This window comes from Lepidochelys olivacea (genome assembly GCF_965140295.1).
Source record: "Lepidochelys olivacea isolate rLepOli2 genome assembly, chromosome: 25".
Taxonomy (NCBI): Eukaryota; Metazoa; Chordata; order Testudines; family Cheloniidae; genus Lepidochelys; species Lepidochelys olivacea.
Window position 1 is genome coordinate 12,221,916 of NC_140435.1, and position 22,650 is coordinate 12,244,565.

Sequence of the window (22,650 nt, forward strand, 5' to 3'; positions counted from 1 at the left end):
GCTAAAAATAGCAGTGGAGATGGGAGGGTATCAGAGCCTGGGCTCCCACCCAGGCTCAAACAGCTACACTGCTCGCCTTAGCTCTGCAAGCCTGAGACTTGCTGCCAGCGCTTTGTGTTTTGCTGTGTCGCGCTGCCCGCATTGTCCTTTTGCATAGGAAGAAAGCAGAGTATTTTCTCCTTTCTCATTGAGGCTCTGGTCTTCCCAAACCCAAGGACAAGCTTCTTCCTATTGGCCCAGCATGAATGCAGGCCCTTAAAAAAGGTGGAATAGCACAGGTGTGCTGGCAGCTAGAATAATGAGCAGCATATGCTAGGGGTTAGATTTCAGAGTCCAAGGCCTCTCTGAGCCAGGAAAAGCCTGGCAGACAGTGAGAACTGGAGATGCTCCTTTAAGAACCATCTCCTTGTCTAATGGTATACTGAGCGGTTCATTCTCAAATCTATCATCTAGGGTTACTTCTAACAAAAGCGGGACAAACCCCACTCTGTCTGTAGCAGGCAGCTGTTCGTGCAGGGCTGGCTGCACCCTTTCATGCTCTCTAGAAAGCAGATGCATTTGAGTGCTACCACCAGAGTTCCAAGGTCCTCCAATTAGCAGCTGGAGTTCTGCAAAATATATTCGATAAAGTAGCTGTGCTGGTTGGTTCTGTTCTGCATGCGTCCCATAATTCTAACCACAAACAGCTCTGCAGGCAGGCCTTTCAGACAATCTTCCTTTAATACAAAGTCAATATATCTACATACACAGTGGTCTGAAAACCACTTACTGATTCAGTTTGAAATAACAGTGTGAAAGCAACAGCACTTTGCTCTCATACAAAGAAAAAACTTATCCAACCCCCCCCAAAACTCTCCCAATAAGATTTTGCTGCAACATACTTAGAAATTTGGGAAACTTTCACACAAGTAGGAAGTAAAATCTCAAAGAAGCCTTTTTTCCCCCTTTCAAGACAGGACAGAGGTTGATTTGGGGGGGAGGGTAGCAGTTTGGTTGCATTTAGTTCATCCCATGTGGCCATGTTTACCTCTCTAGAAAATAATTAAAAAATAATAATCAAGGGAGAGCAGTTCTTGGGGCAGTGTTTTTCTCCTCAGTGTACTTTGGCAACACAATTCCTTTTCATGTACAACTGCTGGAGTATTTGACACATGGTCCCCTGCATGAAGAGCCTTGGGCTGTTATTACAATACCCATTATTATTCTGTTGATGTGATGTTTAAAAACTGTACACACATGTGTCTGTGGGCTCGTGCCTGCCATGGCTCTGAAATTCCTCTCTCTATTTCAGTCATAAGACCCTGGTAGTATTTAATCTCCCAATTCACTACTGACCCTGGGAAGAGCAGGCAACGTAGCCATAGGAGGAGGGGGAGTGAGTTGGGACTACAACCCCCCCTAAGCCAGCCTGCTAACCTCACGCCCTTCCAGAGACAGGTCTGAGATTTAAAATAAAGAGACATTTTGTTCTTACATGAGCAAGTTAAACCTTTTAAATGGTAGAAAAGCAATATGTAGAAGTAGCAATTTGCACTGCATCTTTATATATCACAGCCATTACACGGAACATTTCTACAGTGAAAAAATAGACTGTCTTTGAACATAATATGAACAAATAAGCAAATTTTTCTTTTAAACTCATTGACGGATATTCTTTGTTTTTTTAAAAAAGGAAAAAATACACTATTTAAAAAAAAGGTAATGTCACTTGTTACAGTTACATCGATACTTTAAAGAAAGCCACTGACTGCATCTTGCTTGATCTTTCCAAATTATTATACAGCGAGGGCATGTTCACAGCTGTGCCTATGAACTTGGGGTGACAAGGACCGTCTCTGAGATCTGTTGTATTGGAGGTGGTGTGTTGGCAGCAAGAAGCAATAGCTTCTTGGGAATGAATCTCTTTAGAATCAACCCTGTAAGGGCTCTGTTCAAAAATGCCCCCCTCCAGGGGAACAGCAGCTGTCTGCAGAAGGAGGGGGTGGTTTAATATGGAAAGTCCTATTTCTGTACAGCTCAGTCTCCTAACACGTCTCATTCAAAGCAGCGCCCGTGTGTTTGTGTCTGGATGAGCTGAAAAGGGGAGAAGAGAACCAACAGTCATTGTACCCAGCCAGGGAAGAGCCTGTCTCTACCTGGAAGCCCACAGGCAGGGGACCCCTAGAGCACAGCCCCTTTTCCCCTTTAAATAGCCTAAAAAAATAAATGTGGGGATTAGGAGGAATGTTCCAAGTATGCAAAAGATTGGGGGGTGTGGAGCAGAGGCATTGAGGGAATGGTGTTGGCAAGGGGCTGATAAGCCCTGAATCAGCCCAATGATGAGACTGAGGTTTATTAAAACTCCAGCTAGAAGTATTCCTGACCTTAATTTTGTTTCAGTATTGAGATTTATTTATTTTTACACAGCACCTTCAACTCTGCAAGTGACTTCCTTTAAAGACTGCCAACTAGATTAGTAAATAAACTGAACTCTAATGATGTAACCAAAGCTGGTGTCCTGCTCTTCTCCAGCCCTCTCTGCTCCCTTCAGTGGTAACATTTCACAAGGGGTGTGTTTAACTTTTGGATCCGTTCGATGATGTCCACACATTTCCATATGCCCTACACAGCGAACACCACTTGAGGTAACAGGAGCAGTTCACCACTTAAAATCATCCTTCAGCACCCTGCTGAGCTGCCTCTTCACGGTCCAGGTTACAACATGGAGTTCCTGAAGGGGTGTTCCTTTCAAATCCTTCCCCCACTGCATGGTCCAAATGAAAAGGTACTTCTTCGGAGTCAGTTTTGTAAGTTCAAGCACTCCTCCGGGGTCAGAAGAGGCCTTCCAGGACTTAAGTGGTTGGTAGAGTCTGCAAGACGAATGGCTTTTTATGTTGCATAGTGATCAAAACTTCCCAGATACTCCAGAGCTGCCTGGTAACAGAACTGATACTCATCCTGGATGTGGTCAAGAGGAGACAATCAACAGGTTAGTGGTTGTGGAATGTCTGTTGCAAACCCCTACACAGACATTCCAATTAACCCCTTCACAGCTTGCTAAGTCAGCTTTTATGCTACTGGGGGGGAGGGACACTGGGTATACTGGAAATGAAGAAACTTTCTCAGAAAGCCACAGAGCTGAGTAAACACTTGTATGGATCATAGAGATCTGCAGGATGATAAATGCACTCATAAGCGTAGCCATGGTTGTCACAATTTTACATCCATGGTTAACTGACAGCCAGGCTGAGGTCAGAATCTGCTAGTGCCCTGGTTCGCAGAGCTCTTCCAGGTGGTCCATCAGCTCATCGAGAGATTTGCCTAGTTTTACAACAGGCTACATAAAAAGCACTAGCGAAGTCAGTACAATCAAAAATTTCATACAGACAATGACTTGTTCATACTGCCCTATGTACTATACATGGAAATGTAAAATAAATCAAGTGGAATATGAATATTGTACTTACAATTACATATTGTGCTGACACTTTTGTATTTTTACCATTATAGAAAAATTGCTTAAGTGAGGTGAAACTTGGGCTATGCAAGACAAATCAGACGTCTGGAAAGGTTGAGAACCATTGAGTTAGTGGACAGAGTATGAGGTTGGGAGTCAGACAACAGCTGCCCTTGAAGAGAGCATGTATCAATGTGCATTTACCACTGTACCTTATACTTCTGCTACATGACACAGCAGTTCAGCCTATGCCCCAATGGCCCAGATCCTCAAAGGCACTTTAGGTTCCTAATATCCATTTATTTCAATTGAAATTAGCCTTGAGGATCATGTCCCTTGTTTTTAAGGAGTTCAAGTTTCCTGTTAGCATGGTGGTTAGAAAGGCAAAAGCTCTTTCATACCTCTAGGTATGAAAGAGATTAACAGTAACAGGAAAGAGGCAATTCAGTGTTTTTCTGCTCTCTCTTCCATTCACAAACACCCACACGTGTTAGTTAATCGCTACAATGTTCTTTACCTCCGTCTGCACCATCGCTGGTCGTTGTGTTCGCAGCATCTTAACTGTCTGGAAAATATCTACAACACCCTCATAACGCATTCTCTCCAGGACGATACTCAGTGTGATGAACACCCCAGTTCTGCCCACTCCGGCGCTACAGACGCGAGAGAAGAAACAACACTGTTATACACCTGTGTGTATTTTAGTAAGGAAGCAGCAGGCAGTGTAGCAGTTAAACAAAGCCTTCAGCCTTTTCATGTTCTGATCTTTCTTAAAGCAATAAATTGGCATCCATGTCCAACGAACATAACTAAATCAGAGGCAGAAGTCCCCTGCCTATCAATCCTTGTTTGTCCAGTGTCAGATTCCCCCCCCAGTGTCCTCTCCCAGCAATGGAAATACTAAAACCACCAGAGTCACTGATCCACAAATGTCAAAAGCTCCAGCCATAGATAAATATTCAATTGCTAATGGCAATAAAAATAAACTTGAAAAAACATCCTCCATGATTCGGAAGCAACATTAGATCCTTGTGAACTTCGTTCATTAAATCAGATGATGAGGTAATGCCCTCTATTATCTGCTTCAGCCAGTCAGGAATAGGTCTTGATCCAGTGTAGCATCTGGCTTAGCAAATGGTGGTGTAGTTTTTTTATCTGGATTTGTTGGGGGAGCAAAAGGAGGCCCTCCACTCAACAGGACGGCATTTCTCTGTTTGTACGTAACGCAGTAACATTAATTCTGTTTTGTCTAGGAGAAGGAGGAGAGAGTGACCCACAAAGACCTAGTGGAGGGGAATGGAGGAATACACAGGCCCCCCCCCCCCCCCCGGTGTGTCCAAGGAGCTGGGCTTACAGAAATGACAAAATACTAGGTCACATGCTCTGTTAGGGAATTTGCGCTGAGGCACAGATGGCCACGCTTTTCTACTCCCTGTTGAAGGATGTTTTTACATGCTCATTTGCCTACCTGCAGTGGACAGAAATTGGCCCATCCTGACCGAACTGTTCCTTTGTCTTATGCACCTGTCCAATGAAATCGATAAAACCCTCTCCTGATTTTGGCACACCTTGTTCGGGCCAGTCAGTGAACTGGAACTGACGAACGGTTCGGGACTGACCATCCTGGGGAAGAGCAACAGAAAAAACAAAAGTTGCAGTTAAAACACGTGGTATATTCATGCCGGTAATAATACTAATGCCAAATCTCCCAGCTGCCCCGTTAGCGAAGGAGGGGAATGGAACATTGAAGCACACTGAACAGGGGTCAGATATCGCCAAGCTGACATGTTTTGTGGGAAGGGATCCCTTTTTGTCCAGTGTTGACGAAGGAGTGAAGTGGACTTTGTTTAGACTTTTATATTAAAGGGCTCAAAACGATCTGATCAAACAATTTTTCTAAATAAATAAATGTGGGTTTAGTGGGGAATGTCAAAATGTGTGGTTTTGTACCAGTTCAGGATGAAAGGAAATTTCAGAAGTTTCCTGGAATGGAAATTCTGAGTTTTGACCAGCTCTGGAAAGCAGAGCAGGAAAGACGCTACCTTAAGACTGCAGTAGAGTCTGCTGCCCGGGAAAGACTGAGGCTCAGTTCCTGTATGTGCCAGGAGCTAAAAGGGCACATACTAGTATAAAACTGCAACTGGGAAGCTAGTTCCAAGCCCTGCCTTTCACAAACCCAGGAGCCTCCAGCAGCAGAGTCAAAGCAGCACAACCCCATCTGTTCAAACCTAGGACAGGTCCCCCATTCATTTCAAGACCCGGCTCAAAATTTCTCTCCCTTCTTTTAAAATCCCATCCCAACACTTGTGCACCTCCTTTCCTTGCTTCTTCTTCCCCTCTCTGTCCCTTCATGCAGCCTCACCAGTCCTTTCTGCAACAGCATTTGTGTACCACACTCTGCCCTCAGCAGCTCCCCAGCTCTCTTAACCAAAAGCATCTCATCTTAATGGCTCTCCTGTTGGATGCTAAGGGTATTGCTGCTGTAAAAGCCTGTTGGCATTCAGTGTGTATGAAAGACACGACAGAGAGTACAGCTTTCGCTATCAGCGAGGTCACCCAACCACCTCATTCACTTGTGATTAATGAAACCAACTGGAAGGTACTTCATCCCCAAGTACTGCAGTCCACATCCATGCGCCTGTCCAGAGGAGTCTAGTTCCTGATCATTCCCCACAGTGCCTCAGAGAGACCAAAGATAGCAACATGTGCTTTGCGCATTTTGTCAAAACACCTCCCTGGCCTCAGCAACTTATCTACAAATCTGTTGAAGCATCCAAACGGGCACTGCTGAAGTTGTTGCTCCAAAGTCTTCCTAGAATTTAATAATTCAGAAAAGAATTCAAAGAAATGACCCAGTGTGAGCTAACATGTTGGTGGAGTCAGAGGTTTAGGAGAAGCTTTGTGAACAGCTGTATAATAGACCAATGCTGAGCTCCAGAAGACAGGAGCTAGAGAAAGACAGCCAATTTCAACAGCTTCTGAAAACCTCTCTGTTCATTTAACAGTTCTGACCTCACAGCAGGGGAATGGAACCCCAATGGCCTGTTTTCCAATCTCCATTTCTGCCAGATAGGAAATCCAGAGCTAGGACTGTTCTCTGGATAGTCCCTGTTTGCGGACTCCAAGCGAGAACTGTATGGTCAAGGCATGAACATAGAATTCACACTTCCAAGCCCAGAAAGGAGAGAAGACTGAGCACTCACCCTGGCATCAGTAACCTTGAATTCTCGCAGGATATACTGAGGCATGTTGTATTCAGCCATGGGATCCACCACAAAGTACTGGTACCGGGCGGATCGCTCAGCAGGCCAATACTGATGGCACTTTTCCTGCCGAGGGAGAAAAGACACCAGTTTAGGACAACGCAGCTAACCCCTTACGCTGCTGTAGGGCTTTGAACTGTGTTGCCCTCCCAGCCCTCAACCACCCTTTCGACGGGTCCATGCTTACCCGACCCATCTCTCGCAGCTTGGTCAACATCACCACAATGGTGGAGTTGTTCTCCCAGAGCATCCGCCAGAAATCCTCGGTGGTCTCTGCCAGCGGCCCTTGAGTGGCAATGTAGGCTTTCTGTTGTCTGAAAGAAAGCACAAACCCCACACACAAGGTGACGAGTTATTAGCCCAGGGTCTGGGGTGATGGCCTTAGCAACTGGGGGGACAGCTTGAGAACTGTCACAAGGGTCCGGATATTTGGAAGGCCTTATGAACTAGATGGGAATGCAGCTCTTTGGAGATGCCCAGGCTTGGGATAGGGGTCCGTGACTCAAAGGCCTTGGGCTGGGATTTCCCTAATGACTGTGACTATGAGCTAAATCCTGACTAGTCATGCAAGAGGAGGTTGCAGCATGACACTTGCCACCCTCCCATGCACATGTGTGCAGGACCCGAGGGCAGTCTGCTGCTTGGGCTATCCGAGCAAAACCGGGGAGGGCCAGTGGCCACATGCGGCAGCACATTGCCTGGTCTGTGCGCCCAGAGGCATGAAGGAGGGAGAGCCCTCGCTGCATCCGGTGCTGCTCAGCGCCCTCCCTCCTCTGCATTCAGCCTCTGGCAGGCCTGCATAGGCAGAAGGTCTCAGAGCATTGCCGCGTGGGTCCTACTACAGCTTTGCTCGCTGGCTCCAAAACACTGATTGTTTCCCAACGTCCCAACAGCTAAAGAAAGGCTGAGACAGGAATGATCTGTTCCATAAACATTCCCCATAGTGAAATCCATCCAGCCAAGATACTCTGAGTCTAACACAGCAGCTGGATGTTGTTGTTTTTTAAAAAATGAGAGAAAATGTTCTGACCATTAACAGCTGAGGTTATACTCTGGGGAAAAGGTAATCCAACCCCGTATTTCAAGCTGCGAACTGATCACAAACATAGTGTCAGGAAGGAATCTGCCCCGTAAAATGTTCAGCATTGCACAAGAGGCACAGTGTCGGTGGATGGGATTCAAGTCCCTTGAAGCATCAGGTGTGGATTAGAACAGACCAGCGAGGGATCAATGTTCTGACCCAGGCTGGCAAATCAATCCATTCAGCCTTCCTTCCCCTTTTCTGTCACTACCTCTTTAAACTGTACTTCTCTGAGCACCTTGCAAAAAAGGGAAATCAGCTTGAATTACTCTCTGTTAAAACAGCAGGCTGCAACGTGTTGCCGTTTACCTGTATCCATCGATAAAACTGGCATTGATATAGTCTGACCCCTCCACTCCCCTGATGGGCTGAAGACAGACGCGGGTGGTCTCGTATGGCATGATGTTGACAAGGCGATTCTTGAATTTGTTGCATGGGAGGTTGGCGCTTATGAACCTGGAAGTGTGGGCTTTAGAGTTGGCAAGTCGCTGAAGGAAAAAACACACACACGTGTTCTAACAGGTGTTATTTCAGCTCCCGGAAAAGGGTAAGAATTGCTCAGATGCCTGGGACAAACTGGCTTATTTAGGTGGGCAGGACAAAAGTTTCCATTGGCCTGGGTCTGATCTTAGACAAATGGTTCAGCAGCATCTTCACGCCAACCCACTGAGGCAGCCCCAAGGCAGATGAATTTCTTTCCGCCTCCAAGTTCCCCTGCGTGGTTCTGGCTTTCATTTATTTACTGGGGGGGGTGCAACTCCAGAAGCCGAGTGCCAGAAATGTCAGGGCCTTCCCCATTGCAAAGCCTTGTTGTGATTTGTTGACTGTGTTTCACATTGGAAATACAGCATTAAAATCAAATGTGAGCCGGGGAGGAAATTCAACCTGGATTTCAGAGAGCTGGACTAAAGTCTTGCCCCAACAGCTGGTCTTTCCCCTGGGAGCCACTGCAGCAGCCCCGGAGTCAGAAATGTAATTACTTCTTTAATGTAGAAACACAAAAACATTCCTCCCCCCCTCAAAAGGGCCAGTCATCTGTCATCCTTGGAGCCTAAGCTGCAGAAAGCTCCTGTCAGAAGCACAGACCTTCCCTTCCCGCCCTGCCTTTACTCTCCAATGGGAGACGGTTATTACGATTAAGTTCCTTAGGTGCCAGGGTTTTTGGTGTAAGTGCCCATTATCGTCCCGCTTAAAAGAGCAACTTCAGGTACACGTCAGGCTGCTGTCTGGACTCTGCCCTCCCTGGAACCCCCATGTTAGAGCGGTGTTCTAATGCTTGGTGATAGTCTATGCTGCAGATTGCCTCAGGGAAGTGACTACAACATGGTTCTCAAAAACATCCCCATCACACTGAACGTGGCAGAACCCTGCTGATCAGCACGATGTGAACACTGATCCCAGTGCTGACGGGGCCCATGGCATTGCCCGGCTGTCTCCTGCATGGCCCAGTTCAGATGGAAGCCCAACAGCACCTTTCCTGTCTCCGTTCTCCACCCCCCGCTGCATGCCTAGACCTCAGTGTTCTGCCATTACCTTGAACTCCAGCTCCATGCCTGTCACATGCTCGCCCACCTCTATCTGCGCCAGTTTCTGAATGTAAGTGTAGAGATTCCTGGCTGGGACCTCTGTGTTACCGCAAGCAACGGCCTCCAACAAGGCATCGTGTATAAAGCTGTATTGGTCTTCTGTCTGGACCATGTAGTTCCGCTGTGACCTCATGAGGGTGACGTGCCCATAAATGTCCACTGTCTTCTCATGCTTTATCCTCTCCAGCATGGCATCAATCACGATGAAACAGCCTGTCCGTCCAACTCCCGCGCTGGAAGGAGAGGAGGGAAAGTAAGCAACATAATCCAAACCCCAGTGCCGCCTTTCTCTTGAGAAATTTACCTTGATGGCCGTTCCTTAGTGGGAGTGGGCGATCGTGAGCAGATGTAGACAATGAATGACAACGGGGAGGTATGTGAAGAGCATGAAAGAGAAGTAGGAAGCAATAGAGACCTTGTAAATATAGATACAGACAAAGAATATAGGGTGGATGAATTACTGGCAGACTTAGAACATAGATCAGCAGGGCTAGATATTTCGTGCATTCTGATGTGTTAAGGGAACTTGCTGAATGACTGGCCACACAACTCCTGTTCATGTCAATGGGAGTTGGGTGATATTTTAAAAGCTAGTTAGAGGATTTAGCCATATGTGGAGAATTTAGTGTTTTTTAGTCTCAGGGTTCTGTCCTACAGCCACAGCAGCTGAGCATGCAGCATCCAACAATTTGGGGGTGTAACGGTGATGGGGGAAAAAAGTAAAAGGTGTCACTGGTTTCCAGAAAAAGGACTGGCACTTATCCGCTAAGTTTAATTGCAACTCTGGTACATTAACTGATCAGGTATTGAGAGGAAATGATTTGTTGCCATCTAGGAGAATGGAATTCTGAGCCATAAGCAGTACGGCTTTATGAATAAAAAGTAATCAAGTCTGCCTGGCCTGATTTGTTGACAGTTACAAAATGAATGGATGAATAGAAGCACTGGAGATGTAATATCCTGATTTTAGTAAAGCATGAGACAAAGATGCACAAAACCGTACTCAGAATTGTTTCAGATTGGCTTGGAGGCAAACATTCCCATGGCTAAAAGGACTGCAAACACCAGGTCATGGTAAATCACAATGTATCAAGTTACAGAGAGGTGCCTAGTGGGGTGCTCCAGAAACTGGTGTGAAGTGAGATTTTCTTTAGGGCTAGTCTACACTGGCAGCGCTTTAACGTGGCCTGTGTGGTCGCGGCAGAGCGCTGGGGGAGAGCGCTCCCAGCGCTCTAAAAAACCCACCTCCACAAGAGGCGTGGCTCCCAGCGCGGGGAGGGCACGGTCAAGCTGGCGCTTTACAGCGCTGCAACTTGCTGCGCTCATGCGGGTGTTTTTTCACACCCCTTGAGCAAGAAAGTTGCAGCGCTGTAAATTGCCACTGAAGACAAGCTCTTAGTATCATCTTCATTAATGATCAGAGGGGCAGGGCAAACAGCATTGTCAATAAATTCACAGATGAGGCTGATTCAGAAGGCGTTGCAAACACCAGTGAGGACAAATACACCAAGGCCCTACCTATGGACAGGTTAGAACTATGGGCAGAAAAGTAACCAAATGAGGCTCAACTTGGCAAAAACACAAGTTAATAGATCTAGTAGGAAATAATCTCATCCCCAGCTTCAACCCTGGGAGATACTGGAAAGCAGTAATGCCAAGAGTGACCTGGGGTGACAGTGGATGGCAAACTTGACACCAATTTCCAGTTGTGGCATGGCAGCATGAAACCCCAGTAAGATATTGGGCTACATACACCTAGATGTCCCATCAATGAGCAACTGGGGAACAGTAACTCCTGCAAGAACACACCTGTAACGTTACGTTTAATTCTAGGCCTCACAATAGCAAAGAATTCAGAGTAAAGCAAGCAAAATGAGAAAGGGGCTGGCAGGAAGGACGGGGGTTTACAGTTGGGTTGTGTGGAAGCTGTGGGCTGTGAAGGGGACCTAATGCTAGTCATAAATATTTGAATGGTAAGAATACGCAGAGGAGAGAATTATTTGACAAAGGGCTAGAGCTAGAAGTAACAGGATGAATTTAAAAAAAGGATCTAGGTGTAAAATCTCCGGAGAAGCTTCCTGATGTTGAGTCTATCAGGCAGTGAAATAGCCTTCCACAGGAGTGGTGGAAGGCCTATTGCTTCAGTCACTTAAAAGAAGAAGAAGGTCTGGCACGGGCAGGGGAGAGACACTTGATCCAGCCACTTTCCCTCTTTTTTGCAAACAAGGGAAAACGCCACCTCCCTGCGTCACCAGGGTGTTTCAAGGCCAGACCCTCAGCTGCTATAAATCAATGTAGCTCTGCTGAAGTCAATGAAGTGACACCAATTTACAGCTGCTGAAGATGCAGCCTTAATCTTTATGAAGAGATTTGGGATTATCCAGTGAAAGGCCCTAGAACAGTACAGAGCGTGACCATGCTTTACAGATGCAACATACACACTGGTTTTTGTAGGCACTGGTTCTGAAACACGAAGGAGAAAGGTTAGGAAGAAAGAGAACACAAGAATTAAACCCTATTGAATAGGTGGGGAAATTCCATTAAAACAGAGAGTCTTGAAACCCAGAAAGGTGTTTCTTTGAGCTACAGGTGTGTGCTAACAGTCTGTCAATCTATGAGAGAAAGAGGTGGCCACAGCTAAGAACTGAAAAACAGAAAGGCCACTTCACCTCTTTATTGGCCCCAGCAGCAAGTTCAGCGCAATCCAGTCCACAAAAAAAATACACAGTCCCTGCCCCAGAGAGCTCCCACTCTGAAGAGATCTGCTCCGAGCCAGAGCCCAATTTAGTAAGAACTTCAGAAAGTTAGATTCTATGTCACTTGAGGGCACAAGATGAAAAGTCGTGTCTGCCAATGTGTGTGTCATTCCTAGATACTGATCAGCCTCGTTTCTTACACCTCTTCATTTGCAACATCACCATGACGGGAGATCTCCCGTCAGACACAATTATGATCATTCTTGGTAGGGGGTTCCAGGCCTGAACAAAGGGCTGGCATGATCTAAGGGCTTCAAAAGCATGTTTAATCACTCAGATCTTTAGGCAGCTTGGAAACGACTGATGCTGTAATGAATAACATGCGTCACCCTTTTACCTCAATGCACAGAAACATTTGGGGAACATCAGACTTGCATGTGAAGGCATTTATGAATCAGCAGGGCCCTGCAGGTCTAAACACTTGCAACTAGAAATAAAGGGTTTCCTCCTCCTATTCAAAGGCGGTCCCTCTTTTCATAAAAAAAAAAACTCATGGATCTTCATTAATTAGACTGCATAACACCTGAACCAAGCAGGTTGCTAGAGCTTTGGCAAGAAGGGAGCAGTCGATCAGGGATCTGGTCACGGTAAGTCGCCCACTGATGGCCCTTTTTATTCATTTTCCGAGAGGCACATGATAATTGTCATCTTCGGGGTTAGTGATAAGTTGCCCAGTTACAAAGACTGTTTAAACTGTATCCTCCAGGAGAGGCAGGATTAGAGTCCCCAATTGCCTGTAAAATTCAGATGTTACTTTCCCCAGCACTGAGTGACCTGCAGGCCCCTCCAAATTTCTCCTGAGGGAGGAGGGAGAAGGGAGATTTGTCTGAGCTGAGTCTGCAAGTGTTCCTCATTGGATGGTAAACTGAATTAGGGAATGCTACCTGCCCAGGGGGACTTCACTGCTCTGCTCTCAGAAAGCCTACGGCTCTCAAAGCTCTTTCAAGATGCTGTTAGCTCTCTCCGTTGGACAACTCTGCCTCTCGCCCTCCACATGGTGATGCTGCTTCCTAAGCCCCATTTCATCTTTCGTCCGTCCCCACCGTGACCGAAACGAGCTGCAAGTTCCTCAAAGGCCACACATTACTGGATAGCACTCTGGCAATGAGGCCTTATCAAAGATGCCAACTAAACCATGCCAACTCCAGCCCCACTCAGTTCAGGAAATGCTGCTCTGAATAGAAACCAAACAGGGAAATCCTCCTCACGCTGCACAGAAGCCTAAGAGACGAGACAGCTCCTGCATGCTGGAAGCTGTGATAGGAAGGTGTTTGAATGCCCCACTGAAAAGGGGATTCGCTTGGCAAGGTTGTTTCCCCCCCCTCCAACAGGGGCTCCATGTAGGGGGAGGCTGTGGTTCTGGTAATAAACGGGTCAGTACCTGCAGTGCACTATGATCGGGCCAGCGTCAGGAGGGTTGCAGGTTTTGACCCTTCTCAGGAAAGCCAGGAATGGGGTGGGGTACTCAGGGACTCCATGGTCGGGCCATGCTGTGAACTGGAATTGGCGCACCTCTCTCTTCTCACTGGAGCCATTCTGCGGAGTGGCAGAGGAATCAAGAGTAACGTGTGAGTGAGCAATGGCCATGAGACACACATGGCAAGTTACAGAACGTAGGAATGGGACAACAGAGAGAGACGTGGCATCAGAGAGAAATGTCACCTTGTGAAGGGAGAATGTCCGAACACAGAACGTGGCCAATTCAATAGTGTCTAGTAAGGTCACTTGGATCATCCCATAGGTCTCCGTGCCCCGGCCTGGCCAGTACTGGTCACACTTGATCTAGAAAATAAAAGTCACCGATGAGTTCGGGAACATAGTCCGAAGAGCACAGTATGCAGCCTTCTTGCCAAGGAAATTAAAGATGGGCCCCTGGCAAGGGAGAGAGAAACAGTAAGAAGTATTGCTTGCTGACGCATCAGAATAGGGAGAGACCCCATAGATTCAGTTCTATGTCCTGTGTGCATCAAGTGCAGCTTCCACTCACAGAGCTGGAGCGTTGAGGCACACTGGTGGTCTGATGCCTGATTAATTGGAATGATTCTGAATGGCAGAACACTCGGAAGAATATTACATGAGATAAAAGGACTCTAACCTTGCCACTGGATCTAACATGGGGCCAGGCTCAGAGCACGTTCCCTCTTCCCTTAGAGCAGTGAAAGGATCTAAGACTTCCCAGGTGGACAGTATTTTCACAACGAATCAGTGCTTGCAGGGGGCCAGCAAGGCAGGTAGAAATCTCCTGAAGGAGCAGATGAGGGCTGCAGATCAGAGAGATTGCTGCTCCCCACCTCTCCACATGCACCTCCCTTGGGGTCTCCCCCTCCACAGCACCTCCCCAGATCATGACCAGCCTGCCATCTCGCTGAAGTTTCTCACCCGAGATTTCTCCTCAAGCTTTGTCATCATCACAACAGTAGCTGAGCGCTGCTCCCACACCATCCGCCAGAAGTCTCCGAAGGTCTCCGGCAGAGGCCCCTGGGTGGCAATGTAGGCGTTCTGCTTTCGGTAGCCATCGATGTAGTTGGCGTTAATGTAGTCACTGCCCACAATCCCTGCATTGAAGTGGCAAAGAGAGTCAGCTGATTTCACCTTATCAGGGGGCGGGGGAAGAGCTTCGCAGCAGCTTGAATTCCTTATCGGAGATAGCGGGTGAGTTCCCCAGCTGGGGTAAATCAGCAACCAAGTTACCTCAGCTGAGGATCTGGCCAAGGACATCTCCACTAGACAGCTACTTCTGGAGGCGGCGGGGAGGGGGGGTATCAAATACCAAGCCTGGCGTATCTTATTTATACTGCATTAGCACCTAGGAGCTGAAGTCATGGACCAGAGTCACGGCGCTAGGCGGTACACAAAACACAAAGACAGCCCCTGCCTAAGGGCCTACAATCTTCTGGGCCAAATACGTATCTGGTTAATGAGACGCACTGCACAGTTCATAGAAGAGTCCCACCCCAGCGGGTTGGATTGATGCCACCTACATGCTTCTACGCCATGGGTTTCTGAAGGAGTGAGTCAGGACTCCCTGGATCACCTGTGGATGAGCCCATCTCCACTGTGACTGAGTGAGGCATGGAAAACAGGGCTGGGGTGTGCAGAGGAAGTAGGTGGCTTGGAAATTACAGACAGTGACTTGCTGTAAAGCATGAGCTGTGATTTTGGGGGTGTTTTTTTGTTCACACCGATTTATAGCTGCCTGCCTGAGTCTTTGGCGAAGCGTTTTTAGGTGGGTGGTGAAAAGCAGGATGCACCGCGGGAAGAGAGCCGCACTCTACTTAAAATGGACCATGCCACGTGTCTGTCTTACGGGTCAGAGTTAGAGATCCACTTGTGATTGGCAAAGAGGACTACCGCTGTGTGGAGATTTGTCCTTTAACTCCTTATACACAGCTGCTGGCAGTATCGGCAGGTTTTTGTTATCCTAAGATTTCCCAGGGTAGGGAAATGTTGAACTCAAGTTTGGGGTTGGGGGGTGGGAAATGGGTTTCTCGTCCTCTTTTCCGCTGCTGCCAACAGGGTTAGCCTGGTCTATGTGCGATGTTAAACCCACTCAGAATTGCCTGCCAGTCTTCAAAGGCAGTGGGTAATTTCAGCTGCCTGGGGAAACAGGCTTTGATTGAATTTCTGGAGGCCTCCCTCCTCCAAAATTTAAAAATTCAAAGTGGAAGAGCAGTTGTGTAGCAGCAGCAGGAGCGTCAACAAAGGCTGAGCTTCTGGAATTAATCTCCTCCGCTGCCCCCTTGGGCCAGCTGTGTCATTTGAAATGGTGGCAGGGAGCTGGGTGTAACAGGCCTCGTTACAGAGAAGTCATTGAACGAAAACTGCCCCCTCCTCTTCACTGGGCACAGCTGGCACACTGCAGACTGGACAAAAGCAGAATTTAAAGAACAACTAAAAAAAAAACAAAACCAAAAAACAAAACAAAACACACCCAACCCCAGGCTGCTGGGAGGGAACCTGCCAGCTAGTGCAGAGGAAAGGACTTTGGCTTCAGTAAGTCTCTGTGCAGATCATTCTTCAAGTGGGGTTGCAAATCTGCTCCTGTCTGCCTTGCCTGTTCGTCCTCTGTTCTACCGCCCCTCCTGAGTTAAGGGCATGAAAATGGCTGGATGATGGGTGCATGAGACAGGAAGAAACGACTGCTGACTGGGAACTGGTGGAACAAAACATGCCTCCTCTCCCAGTGCTTCTGGGTACTGCCCAGCGTGACACAGCTGCAGGCTGATTTCTAGGCACAGCCTAACCCAGAGCTGTCTGGGTGGAGTGGAAGAAGGAGAACAACACTCAAGCACAGAGCTTAACGTTCTCCAGCCGCTCACTGGACGGCCTTGCTGGGGATGTGCAGCGTCTGGGTTACTAGGGGAAGCACACGACTGGAAACAGTTACCATCCGGTGGCTCTTCAGTGCCTGTGTAAGATAACTTGGGACCTAGTCCCGTTCGTAGCAGGCACAACCTCACACCACTTCGTTGGCAGAGGTGCCAAGCACCGACGGAGCCATGAAGACAGAACCCCCCATCTTGCCAGGGTTGCAGCATGTTGACTGAGCAGGAGAGAAGCTTGCCCCACCACTGCCGGTGCTGTATCTGTTCTGGAGATAGACAGAAGCGTCTAGACCCGTGGTACTCAATCCGTGGCCCAAAGGCCGCTGGGCCTGCGGGTGCGGGCTGCCCCATCACCTGGTGTGGCGGGGTCCGGGGGCCCCGCTGCCTAGCGGGGTCCAGGCAGGGACTGCCCCACAGCCCCGCACCTGGGGTCCACTCCTGGCCCCACTCTGTGGAGGGGTCTGTGGGTGGGCTGGGGCGTTGGGCATAGGGGTCTGTAGGGTGATGGAGGGGGTTCTCAACTTGCAGCCCAGGTAACACACCGTGGGCTGTATACTGGCCCACAACGATAAACAGGTTGGTCTAGACCATAGGGCTGTCAAGACAGCACCTTTTAGCAGTTTGAACACTAAACGTAACTAGAGACTGCACTTGTGCTGGCATCAGACGCTCCCTGGGCTTTGGGCAGAGTCAGACTGTTCCCTGCTGCAAGCCAGGTGCCGGCTGAAAATATCAGGAATTCTCTCTCTCTCTCTCTCTCTCTTCCAGTGAATACGACAATGTGACTTTTGAAAGCCTAGCTCTACAATTTAAATGGCTCATGCAATATTAATTTCAGACGGAAAACAAGCTGAGACACAGTCATCTTTGTAATGAGAAATGTTAGAAATCTTCCTTCAGCAACAGCCAGGGCTGATCCAAATCGATGCTGGTTTCTTGGCAGATCTCCATTATCACGGTTCCCTCAGAAATGGAAATGCCCTCCCCTGGAATTATTTTGGAAAGGGATTGATTCTAGCCATTCACCTTATCCCTAGAATTTCTCAACTAACCTTTAACACCAGCTTGGGGTGGGGAGGGAGAGGGGGTGTCACTAGAATTTGTCCCAGGCCTGCTCTTGGTGGCTAGATGGACAATTCTTGACTGAAGAAGGCCGACCATGAACGGCACATCCCCCGGCAAGACACGAAGGTGAGAGGCTTAGAGCAGAATGTCACATCAGTGGCAGCCATCCAAGGAAGCCCCACTGCAGGGACTCTATTGGAGCACCAGCTTTTCTCTCCACAGAAGCATCTCTCCTCCTGGTTTGCAAGCTGGTGGTTGTGTTGAGAGCCAGGCGCTGCACAGGTTATTGCAAGTCTTCGGACTACCTCAGTCATATGTCCGCTCAGGGACCTGCGTAGGAAAGGGCCTGTAGGGCACGAAGCCAAGTGTTGTTGCTAATTGGCATCTTAGTGGAAAGGGTTTTTGGAGGGAGGCTTCCAGTTTTGCCTTGAATATTTGATGAGGAGCAGACCCAGCACTGCTACTGTCAAAAAGCTACTCCAAGCCTGCCACTGATTCTGAAAGCACCACCACCGCCCATCCCCAGGTTTCCTCCAACCGGTATATGGTCTGGATTCTTCCCGTTACTTGGGAGTACATGCAGCTGGGAGCTAAATCAGGCTAACCTTCAAGGAAAGGGAACACAGCTTCTAAATAAATGCTCCTTTGAAACTAAGGATGCAAGGAGTGTGACCAAGATCAGAACGTATTATCATGACAGGACCCTGCCAGGGACCTGGTGAGAGGAGACAGAGCAGAGAGCAGTATCATGGGACTCCGTGGACCACAGTGCCCTGCGTTCCCCGGAAAAAGCCACAGGCTAGCATAACGCCCAGGAGTAGAGATCACCACGGTTACCTTCAATGGGCAGCAGGATGACGCGGGAATGGTCATAGGCAATCACGTTAGCGTAGCGGTTTTTGGGCTTGTTCACTTCAAGGTTTGAGTGCTCCCATGTGAATTGCTGGCCAGGGTCAATGGACTGGAAGAATCAGGAAAGAGAAAAATGTCGTCAGAAAGGAGGAGCGATGGGGGTCAGCTCTGTGCAACCTGCCACTGCAGGTCAAGTCTGGGCTCTGCAGATCTAGCCGAAGAATGGAATGCTGCTCTCCATCCTTCGCCCCCAGGAATAGTAACTGACCCTCCCCTCACTGCTTTCAGTATCATCACGGTGACACAGCGGGACTGCCCCCCATCTCCTTTTCTGTAACATGCCCCAGGGGCACTTGGAATATTTTCCATTACAATGCAAACAAAACACAAGTACAATGCAATTTGAGGCTGCACATACAGAGGCATCAAGTCAAGGAGCAGGTAGGCAAAAACACTTCCTCTCCATGCCGCTGTGGTACAACAGTGCCAAGAATGATTATTCTGGCTCTCTCTTATGGGCACCGTATTACCAAAAAACTGGGAAGAAGCTGGGACAAGAGCAACAGATATAACTGGGGGACACACCAAAGGGATGGATTTATGAGGAATAAACGGAAAAGCAAAATCTATATATTTTAGATAAGAAATTATTAAAAAGAGAGACTTAACTCTACCAGTACCTGATGGGACTGGACAAAGGGTTATAACAAAGCATAATGGAATAAAAGTAAGAGAGGGAAAAATTAAGGTAAATATCAGGGAAACACTTCCTTATCAGTGAGGGGTATTCGACCGTGGGAAGGGAAATGTCCTGTTCCAAGAGAAGTGGTGGAAGCAGCATTGTTTGGGATATTTGAAAACTGGACAGTGCATTGAAGAGCAGGGAACGTTTCTGCATGAGCAAAGTCATGGACAAGACGACCTGGGGAGGGTTTGACCCTGTAACGGCTGGCATGTGCCCATTTGGCAAGAGAAGAAATGGTGCCTCTCCCTGGTCAGACAAGGGTTAAGGAATCTGGTCCTAAGACACTGAATCAACAGCAGCTCTTTTCTGGAAGGATAAAGGGGGGAACAGTGGACTGCACTGGAGAGAAAAATCTTCTCCCCGCCTGTCCCAATGATTTATGCCAGGGTTGGTGGTTTTTTAAGTCCAGCTGTCCCAGATACGGAAATTAGGTTAATTATGTTTACCTCTAAATCCTCACCCAGAGAATTAAATAAAATTCGGGCTTAATTCCACCATCATTTTGGAGTCTCGGGGGGGCTCCAGTTGGAGCTTGGCAGTGGCACATTCCACAGTACTCCCCGCTGGTCACTTCACAGCCTGCCTGTGCCCCTCCTAGGGGAGCAGGATTTTGTGGGGACAGACATATGTCATGCATGCGTTGTTTGGACCAGTAGCCTCTGGACCCTTGCTGCGCACCCACGGGCAATTGCAAGCTCCCTTTCCCTTCCCTTGGCACCCTAACCTCCAGGGTTTCCATTCTCCTCTGGCACGGCTTAGATCTGGTGCTCTTGGCGTGTATTTTATGAGCCATGCAGCTGAGAGGTGGTGGAAAAGCTGTACAAAACCGCAAGACACGAACGTCCTCTCACTCTCTTGCTGCAGAGCATTTCTAACTAATGGGTATTTATACTGTTGTAATGTGTCTGTTTGCTCTCGATCCCTCTAATCTTGCCTCGCTTTCATTTCATTAGTGCTGTTTGTTTAGCCCTGGCTCCCCAACTAGGGAAGGTTTTCCTGGAACTAAGCCAGGGCACTTGGGAGATTGCATTATGCAAATTAGACTTTGAAATCTGTACAGAGCATATTAACGGGCTTCTGGCTTCCACGCACCCCCCAAACTCTGAGATGGGGTGAAAGACCCCATAGAGCCAAAGGATCTTCCCCCCCACACACCTCCCACGGCGGGGAGCTGTCTATAGAGCATCACTGATATGAGTCAGAAGAGCTAAGTGATAAAACTCACACCCAATCACCCCTTCCTTTCGGTTTATGAGCTGGACAGTCTAGAACTTCATCATTTGCCTAGCAACGACCAGCACGTATTATGAACAAATAATTTAATCGTCTGGTCAGTTTGCAATTTATGTAACTTCACTCCCGGAGTAAGCTGGGACAATCGATTGTGACATCTGCACTTGGTGCCGGGATTTAACTCACTAGCCAACACTGCGTAAACCTAGTTTTATGGGCAAACACACACCTCTGAAACTTGCTTTCAGTGACGTTCAAGCTACCAATTGGCTTTGGCTAACACTTGAGTGCATGGCGCCAGAGCATTTTTGCAGAGAACGGAAATGGGAGCTTCTTGGATGAGGGCGAATCAAAATGCAAACTGGAGTAGTGACTGAGGTCTGGAGTTTTATTTATCCTATTCGCTCCGAGGGCCCTGTTAGTGACTGCCCATATTGGGACACAGAGCTATCAGTGATATGAAGGAGAGCAACAGACAGTCCTCTGTGCTATTAGCAATGGACGCCTAGTTCCCGTTGCTTCAGGAGAGCTGGCTGAGGCTCACAGATTTTCCTACAACTCTAGGTCTCAACAGGTATTTGAAAACTCCTCAGGAGGCACTCTTGGGAGCCCCAGTTACAGACCAAGACCAATTGTGCAAGGCGCTGTTCAAACACAGACGAAAATGATGGTCCCCGCCCCAAAGATCTTACAATCCAAATACTGCACACAGATTCGTCTATACTACAACGTTTGCTCTCTGCAGCCCAGTCCAGCAAAGCACTTGAGCAGGTCACTGACTTCAACTTGAATACATATGTGCACAAAATTAAGCTTGTGCCTAATTGCATTGCTGGATTGGGGTCTGGGTGGATTTCCTAGGCCCATGCTTCTGAGGGCCCACCCAGCATGCCCTTTGTTGCCCGTACCTCATACTCTTGGGATAATTTCAAGTTATCGTTGGCTTTGAGATGCTCCGTGTGTTCTGCCAGCTCGGAGATGGGGATTGGTGGGTGGTTGAGCATACCTAGCAGAAAAGACAGCGGGAGAAAAGAAATCTCATTTAATTAAAAAACAAAAAAACAAAAAAAACCACCCACCACCAATTGTCAATGTTGCATATTTTATAAGGGAAAAAATAAAAACAAGAAAAAAATTACAATGTGAGATCTGCAATGAAAGGAGGAAGGTTAGAAGAGAGACGATTCAGGGCTCGAAATTGTGTCCTTGGAAGTAAAAAGGAAAATGAGAGCTTTCCCCTGTGATGGCCCCATTCTCAACATTTACCAAAAGAAAATAAAAAGGGAAAAAACAAATCCAAAGAGCAGATGCTTGTTAGCGATTCCAGGAGTGGACTTGAAACGAGCAAACTCTGCCAAAGGAAACCTACGCAGCAAATGTCACAGCACTCGGCATGGTCGTAAACAAACACCGACTCAAAGACAGGGACGGGGCAGAATTCTTGCCGACCGATGATAATGGGTGGGTGGGGAGGGGAGTGCAGATGGGAGAGAGTTGAGGAGGCTTTTCAAAGTTGTTGTTGTGGCTCTGCATGTGATAATAAACCCCTCTAAAGCTCACTGGGGAGCATATTGGCCTAGGGCTCCATGCAAACACACCAGGGCTGGGTCAACTGCCCTCAATCCAGAGCCTTCCTGTCCAGCATAAAGGAAATGTTACATCATTCTGGGAACACCTCTCCTCTCCCCACCAAAACGCCAAGCACATGTTCAGCGCATCACTGTGAAGAGGCTCATTCCACAGCATGACTGGCCAGTGGCCAACTCTTCCCACTGCTCTTTCCTGTGGGTCCCTTGACCAGCCCTTGAGCGATCCTGCAGGGACAAAGGCCACCATTGTAGGCAGACTCCATGGGCCTGTTCCGGTGGTGCCACTCTCTGATCAAAGTGGCACCAGAAGGGGGCGCGTTTCACCTTCCAGGACAAAAGGAGAATGCACCTTGCCCTCTCCAAACCTGGCACCTCATTGGCCGTTTGCCAGAGCATCCCTAAGCCCCACTGCGCTGAGTTCTGGATGGCATGGGTCTCTGAACGCAAAGGGAGCTCCCTCTGCGTCAACATGGATGTGTCTGGCAAGAGCCATGAAAAGGAATCACACTGCACCCTTTCATATGACGTTTGGGTCTGAAGGAGGCGGTCACAGTGGACTAATGAGATTGGTGGTAGGGCTCGGTCAGGAACTGGACTGAAAATCCTACTAATCTGTGCATCCTGCTTTGAGATTTGTAGCTAGGACGACTGGAGAAGGGACAGCGGAAAAGGTGGTTGTGGGAGTGTGAACTCAGGTTCACGAAGTGGGGCCTCACACC

The 22,650-nt window shown here is 48.1% G+C and overlaps 1 protein-coding gene across 7 annotated transcripts in view; it reads right to left on the minus strand.

The window, feature by feature from the left end:
• Positions 1 to 701: 701 nt before the first annotated feature.
• Positions 702 to 22,650, minus strand: part of PTPRS (protein tyrosine phosphatase receptor type S) — a 247,059-nt gene continuing 225,110 nt past the window's right edge. For all 7 annotated transcript variants that reach the window (XM_084614680.1, XM_084614681.1, XM_084614682.1 and 4 more), the window contains 12 exons: positions 21,251 to 21,348; positions 18,350 to 18,473; positions 14,502 to 14,677; positions 13,785 to 13,904; positions 13,504 to 13,658; positions 9,314 to 9,599; positions 8,090 to 8,268; positions 6,887 to 7,013; positions 6,640 to 6,765; positions 4,905 to 5,059; positions 3,954 to 4,089; positions 702 to 2,937 (listed from right to left, as the gene is read on the minus strand). In XM_084614680.1, coding sequence (XP_084470806.1) covers positions 2,869 to 2,937; positions 3,954 to 4,089; positions 4,905 to 5,059; positions 6,640 to 6,765; positions 6,887 to 7,013; positions 8,090 to 8,268; positions 9,314 to 9,599; positions 13,504 to 13,658; positions 13,785 to 13,904; positions 14,502 to 14,677; positions 18,350 to 18,473; positions 21,251 to 21,348 — 1,751 coding nt within the window. In that variant the 3' untranslated portion in view covers positions 702 to 2,868. The remainder of the gene's footprint in view (positions 2,938 to 3,953; positions 4,090 to 4,904; positions 5,060 to 6,639; positions 6,766 to 6,886; positions 7,014 to 8,089; positions 8,269 to 9,313; positions 9,600 to 13,503; positions 13,659 to 13,784; positions 13,905 to 14,501; positions 14,678 to 18,349; positions 18,474 to 21,250; positions 21,349 to 22,650) is intronic.